At 45.5% G+C, this 23032-nt stretch overlaps 1 protein-coding gene across 7 annotated transcripts in view; it reads left to right on the top strand.

The window, feature by feature from the left end:
* Positions 1-21839, top strand: part of relch (RAB11 binding and LisH domain, coiled-coil and HEAT repeat containing) — a 48027-nt gene extending 26188 nt beyond the window's left edge. For 3 of the 7 annotated variants that reach the window (XM_029649172.2, XM_029649168.2, XM_029649173.2), the window contains 16 exons: positions 985-1125; positions 1254-1418; positions 1664-1811; positions 1937-2093; positions 2173-2296; positions 2395-2443; positions 2708-2787; positions 3245-3351; positions 4280-4379; positions 13198-13280; positions 14477-14540; positions 14713-14851; positions 15109-15225; positions 17703-17791; positions 18003-18073; positions 20702-21839. In XM_029649172.2, coding sequence (XP_029505032.1) covers positions 985-1125; positions 1254-1418; positions 1664-1811; positions 1937-2093; positions 2173-2296; positions 2395-2443; positions 2708-2787; positions 3245-3351; positions 4280-4379; positions 13198-13280; positions 14477-14540; positions 14713-14851; positions 15109-15225; positions 17703-17791; positions 18003-18073; positions 20702-20822 — 1755 coding nt within the window. In that variant the 3' untranslated portion in view covers positions 20823-21839. Of the gene's footprint in view, positions 1-984; positions 1126-1253; positions 1419-1663; positions 1812-1936; positions 2094-2172; positions 2297-2394; positions 2444-2707; positions 2788-3244; positions 3352-4279; positions 4380-13197; positions 13281-14120; positions 14204-14476; positions 14541-14712; positions 14852-15108; positions 15226-17702; positions 17792-18002; positions 18074-20701 lie in introns of those variants that run through there. The other 4 variants (XM_029649174.2, XM_029649169.2, XM_029649171.2 and 1 more) reach the window with 3 other exon arrangements.
* Positions 21840-23032: the final 1193 nt, after the last annotated feature.

Raw genomic sequence — 23032 nt, 5'->3', positions numbered from 1 at the left:
ATTCTGTGTTGAGCTGTTAACAAAGAAACAAGTCCTCCTATGTGCTTAATTTAGAGTTATTTATGCAACTTTAGTTGCGATACAAACTTGGGCTATATGTTTAGATTTTTAATACATTCTTAGGCAGCGTGATGCGTTTTTTTTTTTTTTTTAAGTAGCTTGAAAGGAATGACCTCTGCTTTGCTTCTTGCACAGGCTGTGTAGACTTCATCAGTCTCTCATTCACAATTGAACAAGCACTTGATAACGCCTCGAATTTCCACCCCCTAAAGAAATGCATGCCTTTTGTGGCCAGTGGCCATTCTGTTCTTGGGCTGAATATTATAATTATAATAATTCCCTTCTCCCAGCTGCATGTTCTGAAACTCTCACTCACATGGCTCTCTCAGATATCTAAATTCTTCTCTGCGTGAAAGACATTTTTAAACTATTGGGCTATTTCTTCACATCTATAAGCTCACTAATGCACACATTAGAATAATAGTGAAGACATCAAAACTATGAAATATCACATATGAAATCATGTAGTAACCAAAAAAGTGTTAAACAAATCAAAATATATTTTAGGTTCTTCAAATTTGCCAACCTTTGCCTTGATGACAGCTTTGCACACGCTTGGCATTCTCTCCACCAGCTTCACCTGGAATGCTTTTCTAACAGTCTTGAAAGAGTTCCCAAATATGCTGAGCACTTGTTGCTGATGCACAGCCCTATGCGAGACTCAGATTGACACTTTATCGCATATAGTCAGACAGTTGCAGATGGGTTATTAGCAATTGCGGGCGTGGGTGAATAAACAGCTGGCCCACGTACCAATAATACACACACACACATATACACACACCTTTGCATATGTACACAAACACCTGTACACACGCCTGCCATCACATCTTATCTGCCTGTAAGAGACTTGGCCACGTGTGTGCGTGTGCGCGCTCCTTAGTTTGTTCGTTCAAATCTGTTTATATGTCTGTGTGTTAACAGAAGGAGATCCGTAGCTCCCTGGTGTTGTCCATGCTGCAGCAGATGCTGGCTGAAGACAAGGCAGACATGGTCAGAGAGGCTGTGGTCAAAAGCCTTGCTATCATCATGGGATACATTGATGACCCTGACAAGTACTCCCAGGTGTGTGTGTGTGCGTGCGCGTGCATGCATGCATGTTTGAAAAGGCTTTCTGACCGTTCTTGTGTTTGGTTGTGTTGAATGTGGTCATGTTATACTGACTGGTCGTGTTGTGTTCATGTTGCGGTCAGGGTTTCGAGCTGATGTTGCTGTCCCTTGGTGACCCATCCGAGAGGGTGGTCAGTGCTATCCACCAGGTGTTCATCCCAGCATTCGCTGCCTGGACCACAGAGCTGGGAAACCTCCAGACCACTCTCATCCCCTCTCTACTGGCCCGCATAGAGAAACTTCTGAAGGTAGGTAGACCCACAGGACTTTGTTTATTTGGTATATGTAAGAAAGGTTTTGATGTTGACGCTATCATTCTAGAATCTAGATAAAGAAGTGAACTCTCCAACTGCCCTTTCCTTCCCTCTCTCTCACCTCCCTCTCTCTCCTTCATCTCCTCCCTCTCTCACCTCCCTCTCGCTCCTTCCTTCCCTCTCTCTCACTCCCCCCTCTCTCTCTTTCTCTGTCCCCTCCTTTTTCTCTTTCTCTCCAGCAGGGAGAACATGGTCTTGATGAACACAAGCTCCACATGTTCCTGTCTGCCCTACAGTCTCTCATCCCTCCTCTGTTCTCTGTGGTGATCCAGAACGCTCCCTTCACACACAGAGTTAACCTGCAAGGAGACATTCCCCCCATAGAGGGTAGGAAACACACTGACACAATTGGTGACCAGTAACCAAGCTATGTTCTGACTACATTATTCACCCATAATCTCTAGTATTTTCCTTCCCTGAACTTTAACCCTGACCTCTGTTTGACCCCTCAGTGACGCGGTTCCCTCGTCCGGCGTCTCCTCTGCAGGATATAGCGACTATCGTTGGCAGCCGGGAGACGCTGAGCGCCCTTCTCATCCTGTATGATTACCAGCTAGAACATGAGGGCACCACAGGCTGGGACAGCCTGCTATGGGTGGTCAACCAACTGTGAGTGGTCTATGCAGTACACACATTGACACACACACAGCCACACACACAACCCTGACCCCCTCTCCTCTCTCTCCAGTCTTCCCCAGCTGATAGACATAGTAGGTCGTATTAACGTAGCCTCCACTACGTGTGTCCATGAGTTCTCACGTTTCTTCTGGAGACTCTGTCGCACATTTGGCAAGATCTTCACTAACACTAAGGTGAGAGTATCTACTGTAGGCCTTTTGCCGGAAGGAATCTGCACTGTTTAATCCATTTCATTGGTGCAGACTATAGCAGTCTCTCCTCTCTCTTTCAGGTAAAACCACAGTTCCAAGAGATCCTACGGCTCTCTGAAGAGAATGTGGGTAAGTGGAAGACACACACACTCAGTGGGATTTGGTGTTTCCCTGACTCTTTCATCCTCTGAATATTAAAACAAGCGTGTGCTCAGATCTCTGCCAAGTGTTCTAGTTTGTTGTTGTGGTTTGTGTGAAGTGTTTGTGTCAGGCCTTGTGCTTCCTGTCAACTGTGCTCTGTTTTATAAGCTCACTGAACTGGAAATCAGCTACATGGTCATATGTCATTTTCTATCTCTAATCTATGAAGTATTTGTATTCTGTTTCTCCTAGATGCTTTAACTGGGAATGGTATTCTGACCAAGGCTACTGTCCCCATTTATGCTACAGGGGTACTGACATGCTACAATCAGGTAAACATGTCTGTCGTTGGCCAGCCACCCATCTTTCTCATAACTGTTGATAATCAGCATATAATGTATATATTCATATATTATATCATGTGTGTATTTTATATCATGTATATATTCATATATTATATCATGTGTGTATTATATATAATGTTTGTATTAATAATGTATATATTCATATATTATATAATGTATGTATTAATAATGTATGTATTCATATATTATATAATGTTTGTATTAATAATGTATATATTCATATATTATATAATGTATGTATTAATAATGTATGTATTCATATATTATATAATGTATGTATTAATAATGTATGCATTCATATATTATATCATGTATGTATTAATAATGTATGTATTCATATATTATATAATGCGTGTATTTTATATAATGTATGTATTAATGTGTGTGTGTGTGTGTGTGTGTGTAATATGTGTGTTTCCTGCAGGATGAGGATCGTAAGCTGCTTGTTGGTTTTCTAGAGGACGTCATGACGACACTGTCTCTCTCACATGCCCCCCTGGACAGCCTCAAAGCCTCCTTTGTAGAGCTGGGGTAACACACACACACACACACATACATTAGTAAGAATGAATAGGCAACAATTGTGTAATAAACTTTTTACTTACTTGGATCTCCTCTGTCTCTCTACCCCCTTTCTCTCCCTCTCTCTACAACACCATCTCTCTCTCTCTCTACAACACCATCTCTCTCTCCCTCTACAACACCATCTCCCTCTCTCTCTACAACACCATCTTTCTCTCTCTCTCTCCCCCTTCATCTCTCTCTCTCCACCCCCTTTCTCCCTCTCTCTACAACACCATCTCTCTCTCTCTCTCCCCCTTCATCTCTCTCTCTCCACCCCTTTCTCCCTCTCTCTACAACACTCTCCCTCTCTCTCTCTCCCACTCTCCCTCTCTCTCTACATCACCATCTCTCTCTCTCTCTCTACAACACCATCTTTCTCTCTCTCTCTCTCTCCCCCTTCATCTCTCTCTCTCCTCCCCTTTCTCCCTCTCTCTACAACACCATCTCTCTCTCCCCCTTCATCTCTCTCTCCACCCCCTTTCTCCCACTTTCCCTCTCCCTCTCTCTACAACACCATCTCTTTCTCCCACTGTCCCTCTCCCTCTCTACAACACCATCTCTTTCTCCCACTGTCCCTCTCCCTCTCTACAACACCATCTCTCTCTCTCTCCACCCCCTTTCTCCTGCTCTCCCTCTCTCTACAACACCATCTCTCTCTCCCCCTTTCTCCCACTGTCCCTCTCTCTCTCTACAACCCCATCTCTCTCTCTCTCTCTCTCTCTCTCTCTCTCTCTACAACCCCATCCCGCTCTCTCTCCACCCCCTTTCGCTCTCTCTCTCTCTCTCTCTCTACAACCCCATCCCTCTCTCTCTCCACCCCCCTTTCGCTCTCTCTCTCTCTACAACCCCATCCCTCTCTCTCTCCACCCCCCTTTCGCTCTCTCCTCTCGCTCAGGGCTAACCCAGTGTACCATGAGTTGTTACTGACAGTGCTATGGTACGGAGTGGTCCATACCTCCGCTCTAGTTCGCTGTACCGCCGCACGCATGTTTGAGGTACGACGCCCTGCCACAACGTGCCACACACACCTTCACACACACAAATTTGCCCACGTAATAACATGCTTTATAGGTTAGACCATATAAGAATGACACTGTATTTTGTTTGATGTATGCTGTATCTAAAATGTTTTATTGAAACCTGTTTTTATTTAAACCTGTTTTGTCATGGACTAGAAGTAGTCTTCTTGCTGATTTAATCTTACAGTTTTAATAGATAAGTATTGTTGGAACATTGACTGGATTGTAAAGGTTTTTGAGTTGTATTATGCAAACAGAACAATACTGGTTTGAAATGCCTCCATATGTCTTTCCCCTACAGCAGCCTCTGCTTGTTATTGCCTTCCCCCTCAAGGGCCTGATTCCATTTTAACCCCTAGCCCCTTCCCAGAGCCCCTACCCCTTCATTGTGAACACCAAAGAGGTAGGAGCTAGGGAAAAACATTGGATCGAAATGGAATCAGGCCTACATAAAATACACTTTTGATGAGGAGGAGGTGTAGTAGCACTATCCCCTTCACTGTCATAGTGGTGTGGACATCCCCCTTTACTGTCATAGTGGTATGGACATCCCCCTTCACTGTCATAGTGGTATGGGCATCCCCCTTCACTGTCATAGTGGTATAGACATAGTGGTATGGACATCCCCCTTAATGTCATAGTGGTATGGACATCCCCCTTCACTGTCATAGTGGTATGGGCATCCCCCTTCACTGTCATAGTGGTATGGACATCCCCCTTCACTGTCATAGTGGTATGGACATCCCCCTTCACTGTCATAGTGGTATAGACATCCCCCTTCACTGTCATAGTGGTATGGACATCCCCCTTCACTGTCAAAGTGGTATAGACATCCCCCTTCACTGTCATAGTGGTATGGACATCCCCCTTTAATGTCATAGTGGTATGGACATCCCCCTTTAATGTCATAGTGGTATGGACATCCCCCTTCACTGTCATAGTGGTATGGGCATCCCCCTTCACTGTCATAGTGGTATAGACATAGTGGTATGGACATCCCCCTTAATGTCATAGTGGTATGGACATCCCCTTCACTGTCATAGTGGTATGGGCATCCCCTTCACTGTCATAGTGGTATGGACATCCCCTTCACTGTCATAGTGGTATGGACATCCCCTTCACTGTCATAGTGGTATGGACATCCCCTTCACTGTCATAGTGGTATGGACATCCCCTTCACTGTCATAGTGGTATGGACATCCCCCTTCACTGTCAAAGTGGTATAGACATCCCCTTCACTGTCATAGTGGTATAGACATCCCCTTTAATGTCATAGTGGTATGGACATCCCCTTCACTGTCATAGTGGTATGGACATCCCCTTCACTGTCATAGTGGTATGGACATCCCCTTCACTGTCATAGTGGTGTGGACATCCCCCTTCACTGTCATAGTGGTATGGACATCCCCTTCACTGTCATAGTGGTATAGACATCCCCTTCACTGTCATAGTGGTGTGGACATCCCCTTCACTGTCATAGTGGTATGGACATCCCCTTCACTGTCATAGTGGTGTGGACATCCCCTTCACTGTCATAGTGGTATAGACATCCCCCTTCACTGTCATAGTGGTGTGGACATCCCCTTCACTGTCATAGTGGTATGGACATCCCCTTCACTGTCATAGTGGTATGGACATCCCCCTTTAATGTCATAGTGGTATGGACATCCCCCTTCACTGTCATAGTGGTATGGACATCCCCCTTCACTGTCATAGTGGTATGGACATCCCCCTTCACTGTCATAGTGGTATAGACATCCCCCTTTAATGTCATAGTGGTATAGACATAGTGGGACATCCCCTTCACTGTCATAGTGGTATAGACATCCCCTTCACTGTCATAGTGGTATAGTATGGTATGGACATCCCCCTTCAATGTCATAGTGGTATGGACATCCCCTTCACTGTCATAGTGGTATAGACATCCCCCTTCACTGTCATAGTGGTATGGAAATCCCCTTCACTGTCATAGTGGTATAGACATCCCCTTTACTGTCAAAGTGGTATAGACATCCCCTTCACTGTCATAGTGGTATAGACATCCCCTTTAATGTCATAGTGGTATGGACATCCCCTTCACTGTCATAGTGGTATGGACATCCCCCTTCACTGTCAAAGTGGTATAGACATCCCCCTTCACTGTCATAGTGGTATGGGCATCCCCCTTCACTGTCATAGTGGTATAGACATAGTGGTATGGACATCCCCCTTAATGTCATAGTGGTATGGACATCCCCCTTCACTGTCATAGTGGTATGGGCATCCCCTTCACTGTCATAGTGGTATGGACATCCCCTTCACTGTCATAGTGGTATGGACATCCCCTTCACTGTCATAGTGGTATGGACATCCCCCTTCACTGTCATAGTGGTATGGACATCCCCCTTCACTGTCATAGTGGTATGGACATCCCCCTTCACTGTCAAAGTGGTATAGACATCCCCCTTCACTGTCATAGTGGTATAGACATCCCCTTTAATGTCATAGTGGTATGGACATCCCCTTCACTGTCATAGTGGTATGGACATCCCCTTCACTGTCATAGTGGTGTGGACATCCCCTTCACTGTCATAGTGGTGTGGACATCCCCCTTCACTGTCATAGTGGTATGGACATCCCCCTTCACTGTCATAGTGGTATGGACATCCCCCTTCACTGTCAAAGTGGTATAGACATCCCCCTTCACTGTCATAGTGGTATAGACATCCCCCTTTAATGTCATAGTGGTATGGACATCCCCCTTCACTGTCATAGTGGTATGGACATCCCCCTTCACTGTCATAGTGGTGTGGACATCCCCCTTCACTGTCATAGTGGTGTGGACATCCCCCTTCACTGTCATAGTGGTGTGGACATCCCCCTTCACTGTCATAGTGGTATAGACATCCCCCTTCACTGTCATAGTGGTGTGGACATCCCCCTTCACTGTCATAGTGGTATGGACATCCCCCTTCACTGTCATAGTGGTGTGGACATCCCCCTTCACTGTCATAGTGGTATAGACATCCCCCTTCACTGTCATAGTGGTGTGGACATCCCCCTTCACTGTCATAGTGGTATGGACATCCCCCTTCACTGTCATAGTGGTATGGACATCCCCCTTTAATGTCATAGTGGTATGGACATCCCCCTTCACTGTCATAGTGGTGTGGACATCCCCCTTCACTGTCATAGTGGTATGGACATCCCCCTTCACTGTCATAGTGGTATAGACATCCCCCTTAATGTCATAGTGGTATAGACATAGTGGTATAGACATCCCCTTCACTGTCATAGTGGTATAGACATCCCCCTTCACTGTCATAGACATAGTGGTATGGACATCCCCCTTAATGTCATAGTGGTATGGACATCCCCCTTCACTGTCATAGTGGTATAGACATCCCCCTTCACTGTCATAGTGGTATGGAAATCCCCCTGCACTGTCATAGTGGTATAGACATCCCCCTTTACTGTCAAAGTGGTATAGACATCCCCCTTCACTGTCATAGTGGTATAGACATCCCCCTTTAATGTCATAGTGGTATGGACATCCCCCTTCACTGTCATAGTGGTATGGACATCCCCCTTCACTGTCAAAGTGGTATAGACATCCCCCTTCACTGTCATAGTGGTATGGGCATCCCCCTTCACTGTCATAGTGGTATAGACATAGTGGTATGGACATCCCCCTTAATGTCATAGTGGTATGGACATCCCCCTTCACTGTCATAGTGGTATGGGCATCCCCCTTCACTGTCATAGTGGTATGGACATCCCCCTTCACTGTCATAGTGGTATGGACATCCCCCTTCACTGTCATAGTGGTATGGACATCCCCCTTCACTGTCATAGTGGTATGGACATCCCCCTTCACTGTCATAGTGGTATGGACATCCCCCTTCACTGTCAAAGTGGTATAGACATCCCCCTTCACTGTCATAGTGGTATAGACATCCCCCTTTAATGTCATAGTGGTATGGACATCCCCCTTCACTGTCATAGTGGTATGGACATCCCCCTTCACTGTCATAGTGGTGTGGACATCCCCCTTCACTGTCATAGTGGTGTGGACATCCCCCTTCACTGTCATAGTGGTATGGACATCCCCCTTCACTGTCATAGTGGTATAGACATCCCCCTTCACTGTCATAGTGGTATGGACATCCCCCTTCACTGTCATAGTGGTATGGACATCCCTTCACTGTGGTATGGACATCCCCTTCACTGTCATAGTGGTATGGACATCCCCCTTCACTGTCATAGTGGTGTGGACATCCCCCTTCACTGTCATAGTGGTATGGACATCCCCCTTCACTGTCATAGTGGTATGGACATCCCCCTTTAATGTCATAGTGGTATGGACATCCCCCTTCACTGTCATAGTGGTGTGGACATCCCCCTTCACTGTCATAGTGGTATGGACATCCCCCTTCACTGTCATAGTGGTATAGACATCCCCCTTAATGTCATAGTGGTATAGACATAGTGGTATAGACATCCCCCTTCACTGTCATAGTGGTATAGACATCCCCCTTCACTGTCATAGTGGTATAGACATAGTGGTATGGACATCCCCCTTAATGTCATAGTGGTATGGACATCCCCCTTCACTGTCATAGTGGTATAGACATCCCCCTTCACTGTCATAGTGGTATGGAAATCCCCCTGCACTGTCATAGTGGTATAGACATCCCCCTTTACTGTCAAAGTGGTATAGACATCCCCCTTCACTGTCATAGTGGTATAGACATCCCCCTTTAATGTCATAGTGGTATGGACATCCCCCTTCACTGTCATAGTGGTATGGACATCCCCCTTCACTGTCATAGTGGTATGGACATCCCCCTTCACTGTCATAGTGGTATAGACATCCCCCTTCACTGTCATAGTGGTATAGACATCCCCCTTCACTGTCATAGTGGTATAGACATCCCCCTTCACTGTCATAGTGGTATAGACATAGTGGTATGGACATCCCCCTTAATGTCATAGTGGTATGGACATCCCCCTTCACTGTCATAGTGGTATAGACATCCCCCTTCACTGTCATAGTGGTATGGACATCCCCCTTTAATGTCATAGTGGTATAGACATCCCCCTTTAATGTCATAGTGGTATGGACATCCCCCTTCACTGTCATAGTGGTATAGACATCCCCCTTTAATGTCATAGTGGCATGGACATCCCCCTTCACTGTCATAGTGGTGTGGACATCCCCCTTTAATGTCATAGTGGTATGGACATCCCCCTTCACTGTCATAGTGGTGTGGACATCCCCCTTCACTGTCATAGTGGTATGGACATCCCCCTTCACTCTCATAGTGGTATAGACATCCCCCTTAATGTCATAGTGGTATAGACATAGTGGTATAGACATCCCCCTTCACTGTCATAGTGGTATAGACATCCCCCTTCACTGTCATAGTGGTATAGACATAGTGGTATGGACATCCCCCTTAATGTCATAGTGGTATGGACATCCCCCTTCACTGTCATAGTGGTATAGACATCCCCCTTCACTGTCATAGTGGTATGGAAATCCCCCTGCACTGTCATAGTGGTATAGACATCCCCCTTTACTGTCATAGTGGTATAGACATCCCCCTTTAATGTCATAGTGGTATAGACATCCCCCTTTAATGTCATAGTGGTATAGACATCCCCCTTCACTGTCATAGTGGTATAGACATCCCCCTCTACTGTCATAGTGGTATAGACATCCCCCTTTAATGTCATAGTGGTATAGACATCCCCCTTCACTGTCATAGTGGTATAGACATAGTGGTATGGACATCCCCCTTCACTGTCATAGTGGTAAAGACATCCCCCTTCACTGTCATAGTGGTATAGACATCCCCCTTTACTGTCATAGTGGTATGGACATCCCCCTTCACTGTCATAGTGGTATGGACATCCCCCTTCACTGTCATAGTGGTATGGACATCCCCCTTCACTGTCATAGTGGTATAGACATCCCCCTTTATTGTCATAGTGGTATAGACATCCCCCTCTACTGTCATAGTGGTATAGACATCCCCCTTTAATGTCATAGTGGTATGGACATCCCCCTTCACTGTCATAGTGGTGTGGACATCCCCCTTCACTGTCATAGTGGTATGGACATCCCCCTTCACTGTCATAGTGGTATAGACATCCCCCTTAATGTCATAGTGGTATAGACATAGTGGTATAGACATCCCCCTTCACTGTCATAGTGGTATAGACATCCCCCTTCACTGTCATAGTGGTATAGACATAGTGGTATGGACATCCCCCTTAATGTCATAGTGGTATGGACATCCCCCTTCACTGTCATAGTGGTATAGACATCCTCCTTCACTGTCATAGTGGTATGGAAATCCCCCTGCACTGTCATAGTGGTATAGACATCCCCCTTTACTGTCATAGTGGTATAGACATCCCCCTTTAATGTCATAGTGGTATAGACATCCCCCTTTAATGTCATAGTGGTATAGACATCCCCCTTCACTGTCATAGTGGTATAGACATCCCCCTTTACTGTCATAGTGGTATAGACATCCCCCTTTAATGTCATAGTGGTATGGACATCCCCCTTCACTGTCATAGTGGTATAGACATCCCCCTTTACTGTCATAGTGGTATAGACATCCCCCTTCACTGTCATAGTGGTATGGACATCCCCCTTCACTGTCATAGTGGTATGGACATCCCCCTTCACTGTCATAGTGGTATGGACATCCCCCTTCACTGTCATAGTGGTATGGACATCCCCCTTTAATGTCATAGTGGTATAGACATCCCCCTTCACTGTCATAGTGGTATAGACATCCCCCTTCACTGTCATAGTGGTATAGACATCCCCTTTACTGTCATAGTGGTATAGACATCCCCCTTTAATGTCATAGTGGTATGGACATCCCCCTTCACTGTCATAGTGGTATAGACATCCCCCTTTACTGTCATAGTGGTATAGACATCCCCCTTCACTGTCATAGTGGTATGGACATCCCCCTTTACTGTCATAGTGGTATGGACATCCCCCTTTACTGTCATAGTGGTATAAACATAGTGGTATAGACATCCCCCTTCACTGTCATAGTGGTATGGACATCCCCCTTCACTGTCATAGTGGTATAGACATCCCCCTTCACTGTCATAGTGGTATAGACATCCCCCTTCACTGTCATAGTGGTATGGACATCCCCCTCTACTGTCATAGTGGTATAGACATCCCCCTTTACTGTCATAGTGGTATAGACATAGTGGTATAGACATCCCCCTTTACTGTCATAGTGGTATAAGAGCGTCTGCTAAATGACTTAAATGTAAATGTAAATGGTATAGACATAGTGGTATAGACATCCCCCTTTAATGTCATAGTGGTATGGACATCCCCCTTCACTGTCATAGTGGTATAGACATCCCCCTTCACTGTCATAGTAGTATAGACATCCCCCTCTACTGTCATAGTGGTATAGACATCCCCCTTTACTGTCATAGTGGTATAGATAGACATAGTGGTATAGACATCCCCCTTTACTGTCATAGTGGTATAAACATAGTGGTATAGACATCCCCCTTTAATGTCATAGTGGTATGGACATCCCCCTTTACTGTCATAGTGGTATAAACATAGTGGTATAGACATCCCCCTTTAATGTCATAGTGGTATGGACATCCCCCTTCACTGTCATAGTGGTATAGACATCCCCCTTCACTGTCATAGTGGTATAGACATCCCCCTTCACTCTCATAGTGGTATGGACATCCCCCTCTACTGTCATAGTGGTATAGACATCCCCCTTCACTGTCATAGTGGTATAGACATCCCCCTTCACTGTCATAGTGGTATGGACATCCCCCTCTACTGTCATAGTGGTATGGACATCCCCCTTCACTGTCATAGTGGTATGGACATCCCCCTTCACTGTCATAGTGGTATAGACATCCCCCTTCACTGTCATAGTGGTATGGACATCCCCCTCTACTGTCATAGTGGTATAGACATCCCCCTTTACTGTCATAGTGGTATAAACATCCCCCTTTACTGTCATAGTGGTATAGACATCCCCCTTTAATGTCATAGTGGTATGGACATCCCCCTTTAATGTCATAGTGGTATAGACATCCCCCTTTAATGTCATAGTGGTATAGACATCCCCCTTTAATGTCATAGTGGTATAGACATCCCCCTTTAATGTCATAGTGGTATAGACATCCCCCTTTAATGTCATAGTGGTATAGACATCCCCCTTTAATGTCATAGTGGTATAGACATCCCCCTTTACTGTCATAGTGGTATAGACATCCCCCTTTACTGTCATAGTGGTATAGACATCCCCCTTTACTGTCATAGTGGTATAGACACTTAACCCCCCTATCACCATCTCATAGTTGTATATCCCTCCCATGCCATTCTCTGCAGGCTCGGCAGAAGTTGCCCCTAACCACAGATCAAGGATCTGATCCCTCTGCCCCCAGTCCTAACCATGACTATTAGGGCATTAACAAAAAACTGACTCTGGACCACTGGTTAGGGGGAACTTCTACCAACTCTGTTCAGCAGCTCTGTTTGCTTGGCTTCTCACTTATTGGTTGTTTTTCTTTTTTGTTTGTTTACCTGTGTGTTTACGTGCGGGCTTGGGCGTGCGTGACATGCGTTCCTACCTTGGCGCTGCTGCTACTTCTTGTTGTTGTATATCACTTCCTTTCTTTCTTTTTGTTTTCCTTTTTCCCTCTCCTCCCTCTCTCGGCGTGTTGCCATGACACTGCTGGCTCTGTCCATCACCCGCCCCTGGGCTGTGACATCACGGCTGTGTTGTCCAAACAGCTGCTGGTGAAGGGGGTGAATGAGACGCTGGTGGCTCAGAGGGTGGTGCCTGCTCTCATCACGCTCTCCAGCGACCCTGAGATGTAAGTGTCTCCTGCTGCCTTATCTGGCCACCTCGACCCCTCCTCTAACCTCACAGGAAGAACCCTAACCTCTTTGATGAGGATATATATTGAATAACACCAGAGCTTTCAGGACTGTAGTTGGTATGGAAACATACATCCATTGTTAAAGAGGTCAATGGTTTGACTTAGGATTTTTTTTCTCAAAACTCAGGGACAATGAGGCTTTGCAACATAAATCAATTCCAAAGTAGGTGCTTTCTCTAAACTGTGTATCTTTAGGGTTTTTGCCCTGTCTGTGCTCCTAGATGGTTCAAGGTCGCTCTGACTCTGGATAAAAGTCTTCTTAGGGCTTTCTTCCTGTAGAGGTTGAGGTGCGGTCGACCGTGTGCGGTTCTGTGTTTACTGTCACTAACACCAGGCATCATCAGTGTGCGACACTAACCCACACCCCGGTAGTCACTATATAACCATGCTTGAAAGGACAGCAGTATGATGCTTTCTAAACACTAGCCCAAACCCTTACCTCTAACCTTAATCGTAACCTAGTCCTCAATTTAGACAAAATATGTAATGTACTTGATCATCAGTTCTGACAATCTAGGTCATTTTGTCCTTTCTGGCATGATCTACCCAATCATGTTCATCGCATCATCAGTCTGCTACACTACCCCAACTCGCGCTCTGATTGGCTGCATGTGGAGATCATCCCAGCATGCTCAGCTGTAATGCACTACCCCCCCATCCTCCTCCTCACCCCCTTTTTAGCAGACCCCCTCCACCCAACCCTCAGGTCCTGGACGATTGCCCCTCCCTCCCTCCCTCCTAACCTCTTGGTCTCTCCCTCCTAACCGTTTCCAGTTGATTCTGCGAGGCATGTCAGAAGCTTTAATAGACCGTCGGGTGGCCCCGGCTCTTATTACACTGTGCAGTGGCCCTGAATTGTGAGTCAACGAAGACGAGACGTTTTCTCTCCTCTCCTCCTCTCTATCCCTCCTTCCTCTGCATCCTCCTGGTTCTATTTCGTGTATTATATTATTTAAATCCATACGGACACTGGAATGATCTAACATCACCATTAACCTTGGCATTAACATACATGATCCACACTGATGATTGGTTGGTGTTGGTCTGTTTTATATTATCTTCTGAGCTGCATTTTGTAGTTTGAATAAAGCAGAGACCTTGCTCTGTTCTAACTCCTGTCTGGCTTATAGTTCAGTTAGGATCTCTACTATCCCTGCCTTTGGTACCATCATGGAGACGGTCACGCAAAAAGAGGTATGGACATGCTGATTCTCATATATGCACAAACTACACTCCTGCATTAAGCAAGTCTGGGTTAGATGTTTGAGCACAGGTGTGTTTTGTATTGTGTCCATGTGTATTAGGGGGAGTATCCATGTTGGCATGCGTGTGTGTGTGTGTACATTAATATGTGTGTGTGTCCCAGCTGTTGGAGCGGGTGAAGATGCAGCTGGCATCGTTCCTGGAGGACCCACAGTACCAGGACCAACACTCTCTACACATGGAGATCATCAGGACCTTTGGCCGGGTCGGACCCAACGCTGAGCCACGCTTCAGAGACGAGTGTCAGTACTACTGATAATACACACACACTACGCTGAACCACACTTCACAGACGAGTGTCAGTACTACTGATAATACACACACACACTACGCTGAACCACACTTCACAGACGAGTGTCAGTGTGGACACATACATACACACACACTAATGCAAAGGCACACTAAAACAAGAGCGCAGACACACTCACATGCACATATGGACTCAAATCCACACACACACACACACACAGTGATATTTGTTTGTTTTTTTGTCTTCCAGTTGTGCTGCCTCACCTCCACAAACTAGCGTTGGGTAACAACGTCCAGGCTACAGAGAGTAAGAGGATAGACATCGCTACTCAGCTGTTTGAGGCCTACAGCGCTCTCTCCTGTTGCTGTATCCTTCACCCAACACTGGTGTGTGTGTGTGTGTGTGAAATCAAATCAAATGTATTCGTCACATACAGCAGGTATAAAAGGTGCAGCACAATGCTTATGTCAAATCAAATGTATTCGGAGAATGTGACAAATAACAACGGGTGTAGTAGACCTTACCGTGAAATGCTTACTTACAAGCCCTTAACCAACAATGCAGGTCAAGAAAGAGTTAAGAAAATATTTGCTAGATAAACTAAAGTAAAAACAGTCAAATAACAATAACGAGGCTGTATACAGGGGGTACCAGTACCGAGTCAATGTGTGGGGGTACAGGTTAGTCAAGTTATTTTGTACATGTAGGTTGGGGTAAAGTGACTATGCATAGGTAATAAACAGCTAGCTCCCTCAACAATGCTGTACATGAATCAATAATAACTATGAAATGAGTCAAAAATAGGTGTATACATAGTAATAATGGACCTGTATGTACAATTCTAAAGTGGCTAGTGGAATCAATATCATATGATAGAACAGCAGCTTTGTCTGCATGTATGAGTTCTGGGTGTGTTTGTGTCAGTGTTGGCTGTGGGGGTAGTCAGTGAAAATAATCTCTAACGTGCAAATAGTCTGTAAGGTACAGGGAGACAACTAGGTTTAGCTTTTCAGCAGTCTGATGGCCTGGTTCCGAGACCCAATACTCCAATACAGCTTGCCAGATGGTAACAGAGTGAACAGTCCGTGGCCCGGGTGACTGGAGTCCTTGACTATCTTTTGGGCCTTCCTCAGACACCGCCTGGTGTAGAAGACCTAGAAGGCAGGGAGCTCACCCACAGTCATGTATTGGGCCATCCGCATCACCCTATGTAGAGCCTTGCAGTTCAAAGGGGGTGCAGTTGCCCGACCAGGCGGTGATGCAGCCGGGTCAAGATGCTCTCGATGGTGCAAGGATCCAAGGGCCCATGCCGAATTTCTTCAGGTGCATGAGGTTGAAGAGGCTGTGCTGCGCCTTCTTCACCACTGTGGTGGTGTGATTGGACCATGTCAGGTTCTCTGTGATGTGATAATAAAGACAGAGGAGGCTTTTGACCCTCTCCACTGCAGGCCCTGTCGATGACAATAGGGGAGTGCTCCACCCCTTGTTCCCTGTAGACCAGGATCAGCTCCATGATGATCAGCTCTGTGTGTTCCCTGCTACTGTGTCCTTAACTTACAGAACTTACCTCACCCTTTATTAATGGTTGAGACAAACCGCTACATATTAATGAGTTGAGTCGAGGCCTTTAAACGGAAAAGCTAAAAGAGGACAATAGTTCATTAAGTGGTTTTTAAATGTGTCCACCTAGCAGTATGTACTTAAGACATTTCAAGAACTGTCCCCACAGCAGAGTGTTGGCTTGGCTGGGGCTCAGGGGAGAGTGTTTTATTTCACTTTTATAGCTGTGACTCAGAATACGTCTTTAGAATAACAAGACCTGGGTCAAGACTAGGTTACTGTAGTCAGACTAGGTTACTGTAGTCAGACTAGGTTACTGTAGTCAGACTAGGTTACTGTAGTCAGACTAGGTTACTGTAGTCAGACTAGGTTACTGTAGTCAGACTAGGTTAAAAGTTCACTATTTGTGGTTCTGGGCTGTAATCGACCAACCCTGCCTCAGTCAGTGTGGTGTGTATATATATAGTACACTGAATAAGTTGAATACATTAGCTGTATGTGTATTTATGCGCTGGCGAGTTGAGAAAGGAAAATGAACTCTCCATTTTGGGGCCGTATGATGATTAGAGGGTTGAGTGGGCGGAGAGAGGGAGGGAGACAGAGAGAGACGGACCACAGCCCACAGAGAGGGAGAGCGAAAATGAGAGAGACGGACAGTAACAGACCACAGTCTGCCTCAGAGAGACGGAGAAGCCAGAAGAGAAAATGACAGAGGGAGAGCTGCCTCTAAGCCTTTGGTCAGAATTCCCAGCATATGGCATGTGCATGCATGCGTGCACGTTCCTCCCTAAATGTGTTCCCAAAATAGTGAGGCTCCTCAAGGGTGTGTTTCGCAGCACAGCGACATACCTCCCTAACCTCTCTAGTGACATCCATGCCACCTCACGCAGTCACTCACACCAGCTGGCTGAGGTTTGGTAATGTGCGAATATCGCAGCCTATACGGGGGGTCTCGTGTGGTCACAGTGGCTAAACTCCCCACTATCAGAGCCTGGTACTGTGACACCATCAGTGTGCGACGAGGCAGTGGAATTACTGTGGCCCTCTGGGTAATGTAGTCATATAACCTCACTAATCTTACTTGTTTTTAAACTGTGTTAGTGTCATAATATTACTTCAATCACAACGGTTCAGTTGACCAGTGTTCAGTAGTGTTGAACTGTGTTGATGTTTGGTCGTCCAGTGTTCAGTAGTGTTTAACTCTGTGTTGGTGTTTGGTTGTCCAGTGTTCAGTGTAGGTTAACTTTGTGTTCAGTTATCCGGTCCTTGACCTCCTGCTCCAGTCATCTCAGAGGAGCTGATGGTGAATCACTTCCTGCCTGGCCTGAGGTGTCTGAGGACCGACATGGAACAGCTATCTCCTGAACACGAGGTACACACACACACACACACTGACCACAGTAGCTCTCCAAAACTACATCAAATGACCTGTTTCCCATGCCAGTTAAAGACCAGCTGATTCCCAGACCACTTACCACACAGCGTGATGTTGTCTCCAGGAGGGACACTCACCAGGCATACTTTCCACAGCACAGCAGTCTAACTGGTATATTTTCCACTGTGTGTCTCCTTTCCTGTTGCAGGTGATCCTGAGCTCCATGATCAAGGAGGGGGAGATGAAGGTAGAAAACAGAGGGATCGGACAGGCAGAGGGGTGAGTACTAACGCACACCAGTAAATCACTACTAAAGCACACCAGTAAATCAGTACACAATCACAGTCCTGTGTGCTGTGTCTGTGTGATGTCAGAGCATTCAAAATCACACACACACACAACTCTACAAACTCTCCTTGTCTTTATCCGCTGGTTTTCGTCCCACACCATGAGTGCTGTTGACTGTTGGGTCACAGTCATATGACCCTCTGGAAGCCTAGCTGCATTAACAGTAGATAAACTGCATCCTTTAGATTCAGGACAGTGGTAAGGAAGGGAGGTTAGGGGGAGGAGAGAAGAGAGCCTGTAAAGAGCATTGGGACTCAGCCATAGTGTGAGGGGGAGTTTAGGGAGTAGTGGAAATCAACTATTATAGACTGCCCATAGTGTGGCTGTCTTGTGAACATGTGTTTCTGCCTCGTTAAAAACAGGTCTGTGTCTGTGTGCATGTGCGCACACGTGTACCCTCTGAACTCTTGAACTCTGAGGCTGTAGCCTAGCAACACAGTCACACACCCCAATGTCATATTGAGTCTTGTTTTGAGGTTGTTGGTTTAATCATCATGTTTAATTCTAACTATAGAATCTCTCAGCATCATCATGCACAGTGTTCGAGACAAGTGTTCGAGTTGGGTCTGTTTTAGACTCAAAGTATCTATCAACAACCATGTTACTACACTACGGCACTCAACTCCAGCATTTTACATAACTTTAAATTGACTATTGACCAAATTTAGTTGAAAAGTTGTTCCCCATACAGTTCTTTATCTGCTGTTGTTCAACCAGATTTAGGCAGAGGGGGAAAAAGAGGAACTCTCCTAACTGTCAGACAGTAGAGACTGTTACTGTTAACGCTTAGGAAACAGCTTTTCCATTTACCTGTCCAAATATATGGACGGAGAGACTGAAACAAGAGCAGAACAAAGCAAACAAATGAGCATTTGACAGTTGACACTGTCAATCACTGTATGTTTAGGAGGAGAACGATTGTAGAGATTATAGGGAAAACATTCTGGATGAATGATAGTATACTGATTATTTGTGTCCAGGCTATATAAGATACAGTATGTGCCATTCTATAGGTTATATAATATATCCCATTCTACAGTATTATCATCAATATAACCTAGGTTATTATATATATATATATCTTGTCTCATTGCTGCAAATCCCGTACTGACTCGGGAGAGGCGAAGGTCGAGAGCTGTGCGTCCTCCAAAACACAATCCAGCCAAGCCGCATTGCTTCTTGACACAATGCCCACTTCACCCGGAAGCTAGCCGCACCAATGTGTCGGAGGAAACACCGTACACCTGGCGACTGTGTCAGCGTGCACTGCACCCGGCCCACCACAGGAGTCGCTAGTGCTCGATGGGACAAGGACATCCCTGCCGGCCAAACCCCCACTGGGCCAATTGTGCACCGCCCCATGGGTCTCCCGTTCGTGGCTGGCTGTGACAGAGCCTGGACTCAAACCCAGAATCTCTAGTGGGCCTTAGACCACTGTGCCACTCGGGAGGCCCAATATAACTCATATATACCCTTTGGACAGTTTATTAGGTACTTATTAGTTCACCTGGTTCACAAAAATGGTCACGTGGCTTGTTCTATAAAGCAAGCAGACAGGCATCGAGACATTCAGTTACTGTTCAATTGAACGTTAGAATGGGCAAAACAAGTGACCTAAGCGACTTTGAGTGTGGTGTGATCGCCGGTGCCAGGCGCGAGAGTTTCAGTATCTCAGAAACGGCCGGCTTCCTGGGCTTTTCACGCACAACAGTGTCTAAGGTTTACAGAGAATGGTACAACAAACATCCAGTCAGCGGCTGTCCTGTGGGCGAAAACAGCTTATTGACGAGAGAGGTTGAAGGAGAATGGCAAGAATCTTGCAAGCTAACAGGCGGGCCACAAACCGACAGTAGTGTGCAGAACAGCATCTCAGGAAAGCACAACTTGTGGGCCCTTGTGACAGATGGGCTATTGAAGCAGACGACCACACCAGGTTTCACTATCAGCTACAAACAAGAAGGAGCCATTCCAGTGGGCACACGATCACCAACACTGGACAATTGAGGAGTGGAAAAACAATACCCGGTACGACGAATCCCGGTTGCGTCATGCTGATGGCAGAGTCAGGATTTGGCGTAAGCAGCATGTCCATGGCCTCATCCTGCCTGGTGTCAACGGTACAGACTGGTGGCGGTGGTGTAATGGTGTAGGGAATGTTTTCCTGACACCTTCAGGTCCCGTGTTACCAATTGAGCAAATGTTTAAAGCCACAGCATGTCTGAACATAGAATCCATGCTCTGAAGAATTCAGGCTGTTCTGGAGGCAAAAGGGGTTCCGACCCAGTACTAGATGGGTGTACCTAATAAACTGTAGCTCTCTGTGAGGATGATGCAATATCTAAGCTCTATAATAAATGTACACGTTGACATTTTAGTGATTTAGCAGACGCTCTTATCCAGAATGACTTACATAGTGCATTCATCTTAGGATCGCTAGGTGGGACAACCACATATCAGTCGTAGTAAGTACATTTTCCCTCAAAGTAGTTATCAGCAAACTCTGTGCTAGTAGGAGAAGACATGCTGGCCAACGTGTTGATTGTGTTTCTGTTCCTGTAGCTCTGTGTCCATTGCTGCTAGTCTGGTTGGTGAAGACGCTAAAACCAAGTTCCTGAGTAAGATGGGTCAGCTGACCACGTCCGGCGCCATGCTGGCCAACGTCTTCCAGAGGAAGAAATGATCTATCCTTCTGCCTGGGGCCCCAGCGCACTACATATCCCATGAGCCTCCCGAGTCCGGGAGCGCTGGCCCAGCCACCAGTGATAGGCCAGGTCAGGGTCTGTTCGAATACCTTCTAGATGCATCCTTCACTCCTCTGTGACACGAAAGGGGAGAGATATCTGGCTGAGCCCTAGGAAGGGAGGAAGGAAGGGTGCGCTTTGAACTATTCGATCAGGGCCAGGGTGTATATCAATACTCTGAAGTGACTTCCTCGTCTCAAGGAGAGAAGACGAGATGAGTAGAGGAAGTCATTATAGACTATTGAGATGCACCTAATTGGGTTTGATTTAGAATTTTAGCTTGCGCCATGTCGGCACCAAAAGCTTTATGAATGTTGCAGTCCAGTCTAGTTAGAATGTTAGTGGCGTTCTATGTCAGAATGTGATTGTTCCGGAACCTTTTGGTGTCAACATGGAGAGGACTAGCTTACTAACTGACGTCTGTATGTTCATGGCTCTGGGGAATCGCCTACTTGAAGTCAAAATCGCCTGCCTTTATTTCGTCCCTCTCTCTCTCTCATTGTTGTTTTGATAGTCTCTATTTTATAACTTATTTATCTCTTAAGACTTTATTCCTCCAAAGAAATGTGCACATCACTTTATCATTCTTTTCTCTTTATTGTGTGTATTTTGATTCAGAGTCGTCTTATTATATATGATGTACATGATCATCATCACTACCATTCATTGGCTTAGTTTGTTTATGTTGGAAATGTGAAGATGAAGAACACTGATTCCCTCGCTCCATGCCTCCCTCCTTCCTCCTTTCCCTGTCTCGTTCTGCCTCTGCGTGTTGCAGTGTCTCGGCTGGTTCTTATCTAAAGTGGCTGTTCTGATTTGGGTTTTGTTATTTTCTCTTTGGGATATGCTCTACAAGTAAATAACTGTATGATACACTGAAATGAAAAGGACTGTACCCATATTATTATGTACATTTGAAATTGGTGTCATGAAATAATAAAAGACGAAATAAACAATTGTGTACTTATACAGTTCATTTGGAAAGTATTCGGACCCCTTGACTTCTTCCACATTTTGTTATGTTACAGCCTAGTTCTAAAATGGATTCAATTGTTTTTTTCCCCTCCACAATCTACACACAATACCCAATAATGACAAAGCAAAAATGGGTTTTTCAAAGTGTTTACAAATGTATAAACACTTAAAAACAAATATCACATTTACATAAGTATTCAGACCCTTTACTCAATACTTTGTTGAAGCACCTTTGACAGCAATTACAGCCTTGAGTCTTCTTGGGTATGATGTTAACAAGCTTGGCACACCTGTATTTGGGGTGTTTCTCCCATTCTTTGCAGATCCTCACAAGCTCTGTCAGGTTATTTTCAGGTCTCTCCAGAGATGTTCGATCGGGTTCAAGTCCGGGCTCAAGTCTTCAAGTCCAGGCTCTGGCTGGGCCACTCAAGGACATTCAGAAACTTCCTTCTGGAAGGTTCTCCCATCTCCACAGAGGAACTCTGGAGCTGTGTCAGAGTGACCATTGGGTTCTTGGTCACCTCCCTGACCAAGGGCCTAATTGCTCAGTTTAGCTGGGTGGCCAGCTCTAAGAAGAGTCTTGGTGGTTCCAAACTTCTTCCATTTATAAATGGAGGCCACTGTGATCTTGGGGACCTTCAATGCTGCAGAAATGTTTTTTTTGTACCCTTCCCCAGGTCTGAGCCTCGACACAGTCTTGTCTCTTAGCTCTACGGACAATTCCTTCGACCTCATGGCTTGGATTTTGCTCTGACATACACTGTCAACTGTGGAGCCTTTCCAAGTCATGTCCAATTTAATTTACTTCAGATGGACTCCAAGTTGTAAAAACATCTCTAGGATGATCAATGGAAACAGGGTGCACCTGAGCTCAATTTTTAGTCTCATAGTAAAGGGTCTGAATACTTATGTAAATAAGCTTTTTTAAATATATATATTTATTTGATACATTTTGCAATATTTCAAAAAGTATGTTTTCGTTTTGTCATTATAGTGTATTGTGTGTAGATTGTTGAGAAAATATAAATAATTGAATCCATTTTAGAATAAGGCTGTAACGTAACAAAATGTGGAAAGGTCAAGTGGTCTGACTACTTTAAGTATGCACCATTGCCATACAATACACAGCTCAAAGTTTCAGCAGGTGTTCATAGTAGTAAAACTAAGCCCTTGG

The sequence above is a fragment of the Oncorhynchus nerka genome, linkage group LG22, assembly GCF_034236695.1.
Source record: "Oncorhynchus nerka isolate Pitt River linkage group LG22, Oner_Uvic_2.0, whole genome shotgun sequence".
Lineage (NCBI taxonomy): Eukaryota > Metazoa > Chordata > Actinopteri > Salmoniformes > Salmonidae > Oncorhynchus > Oncorhynchus nerka.
This window is presented reverse-complemented; position numbering and strand designations above follow the sequence as displayed.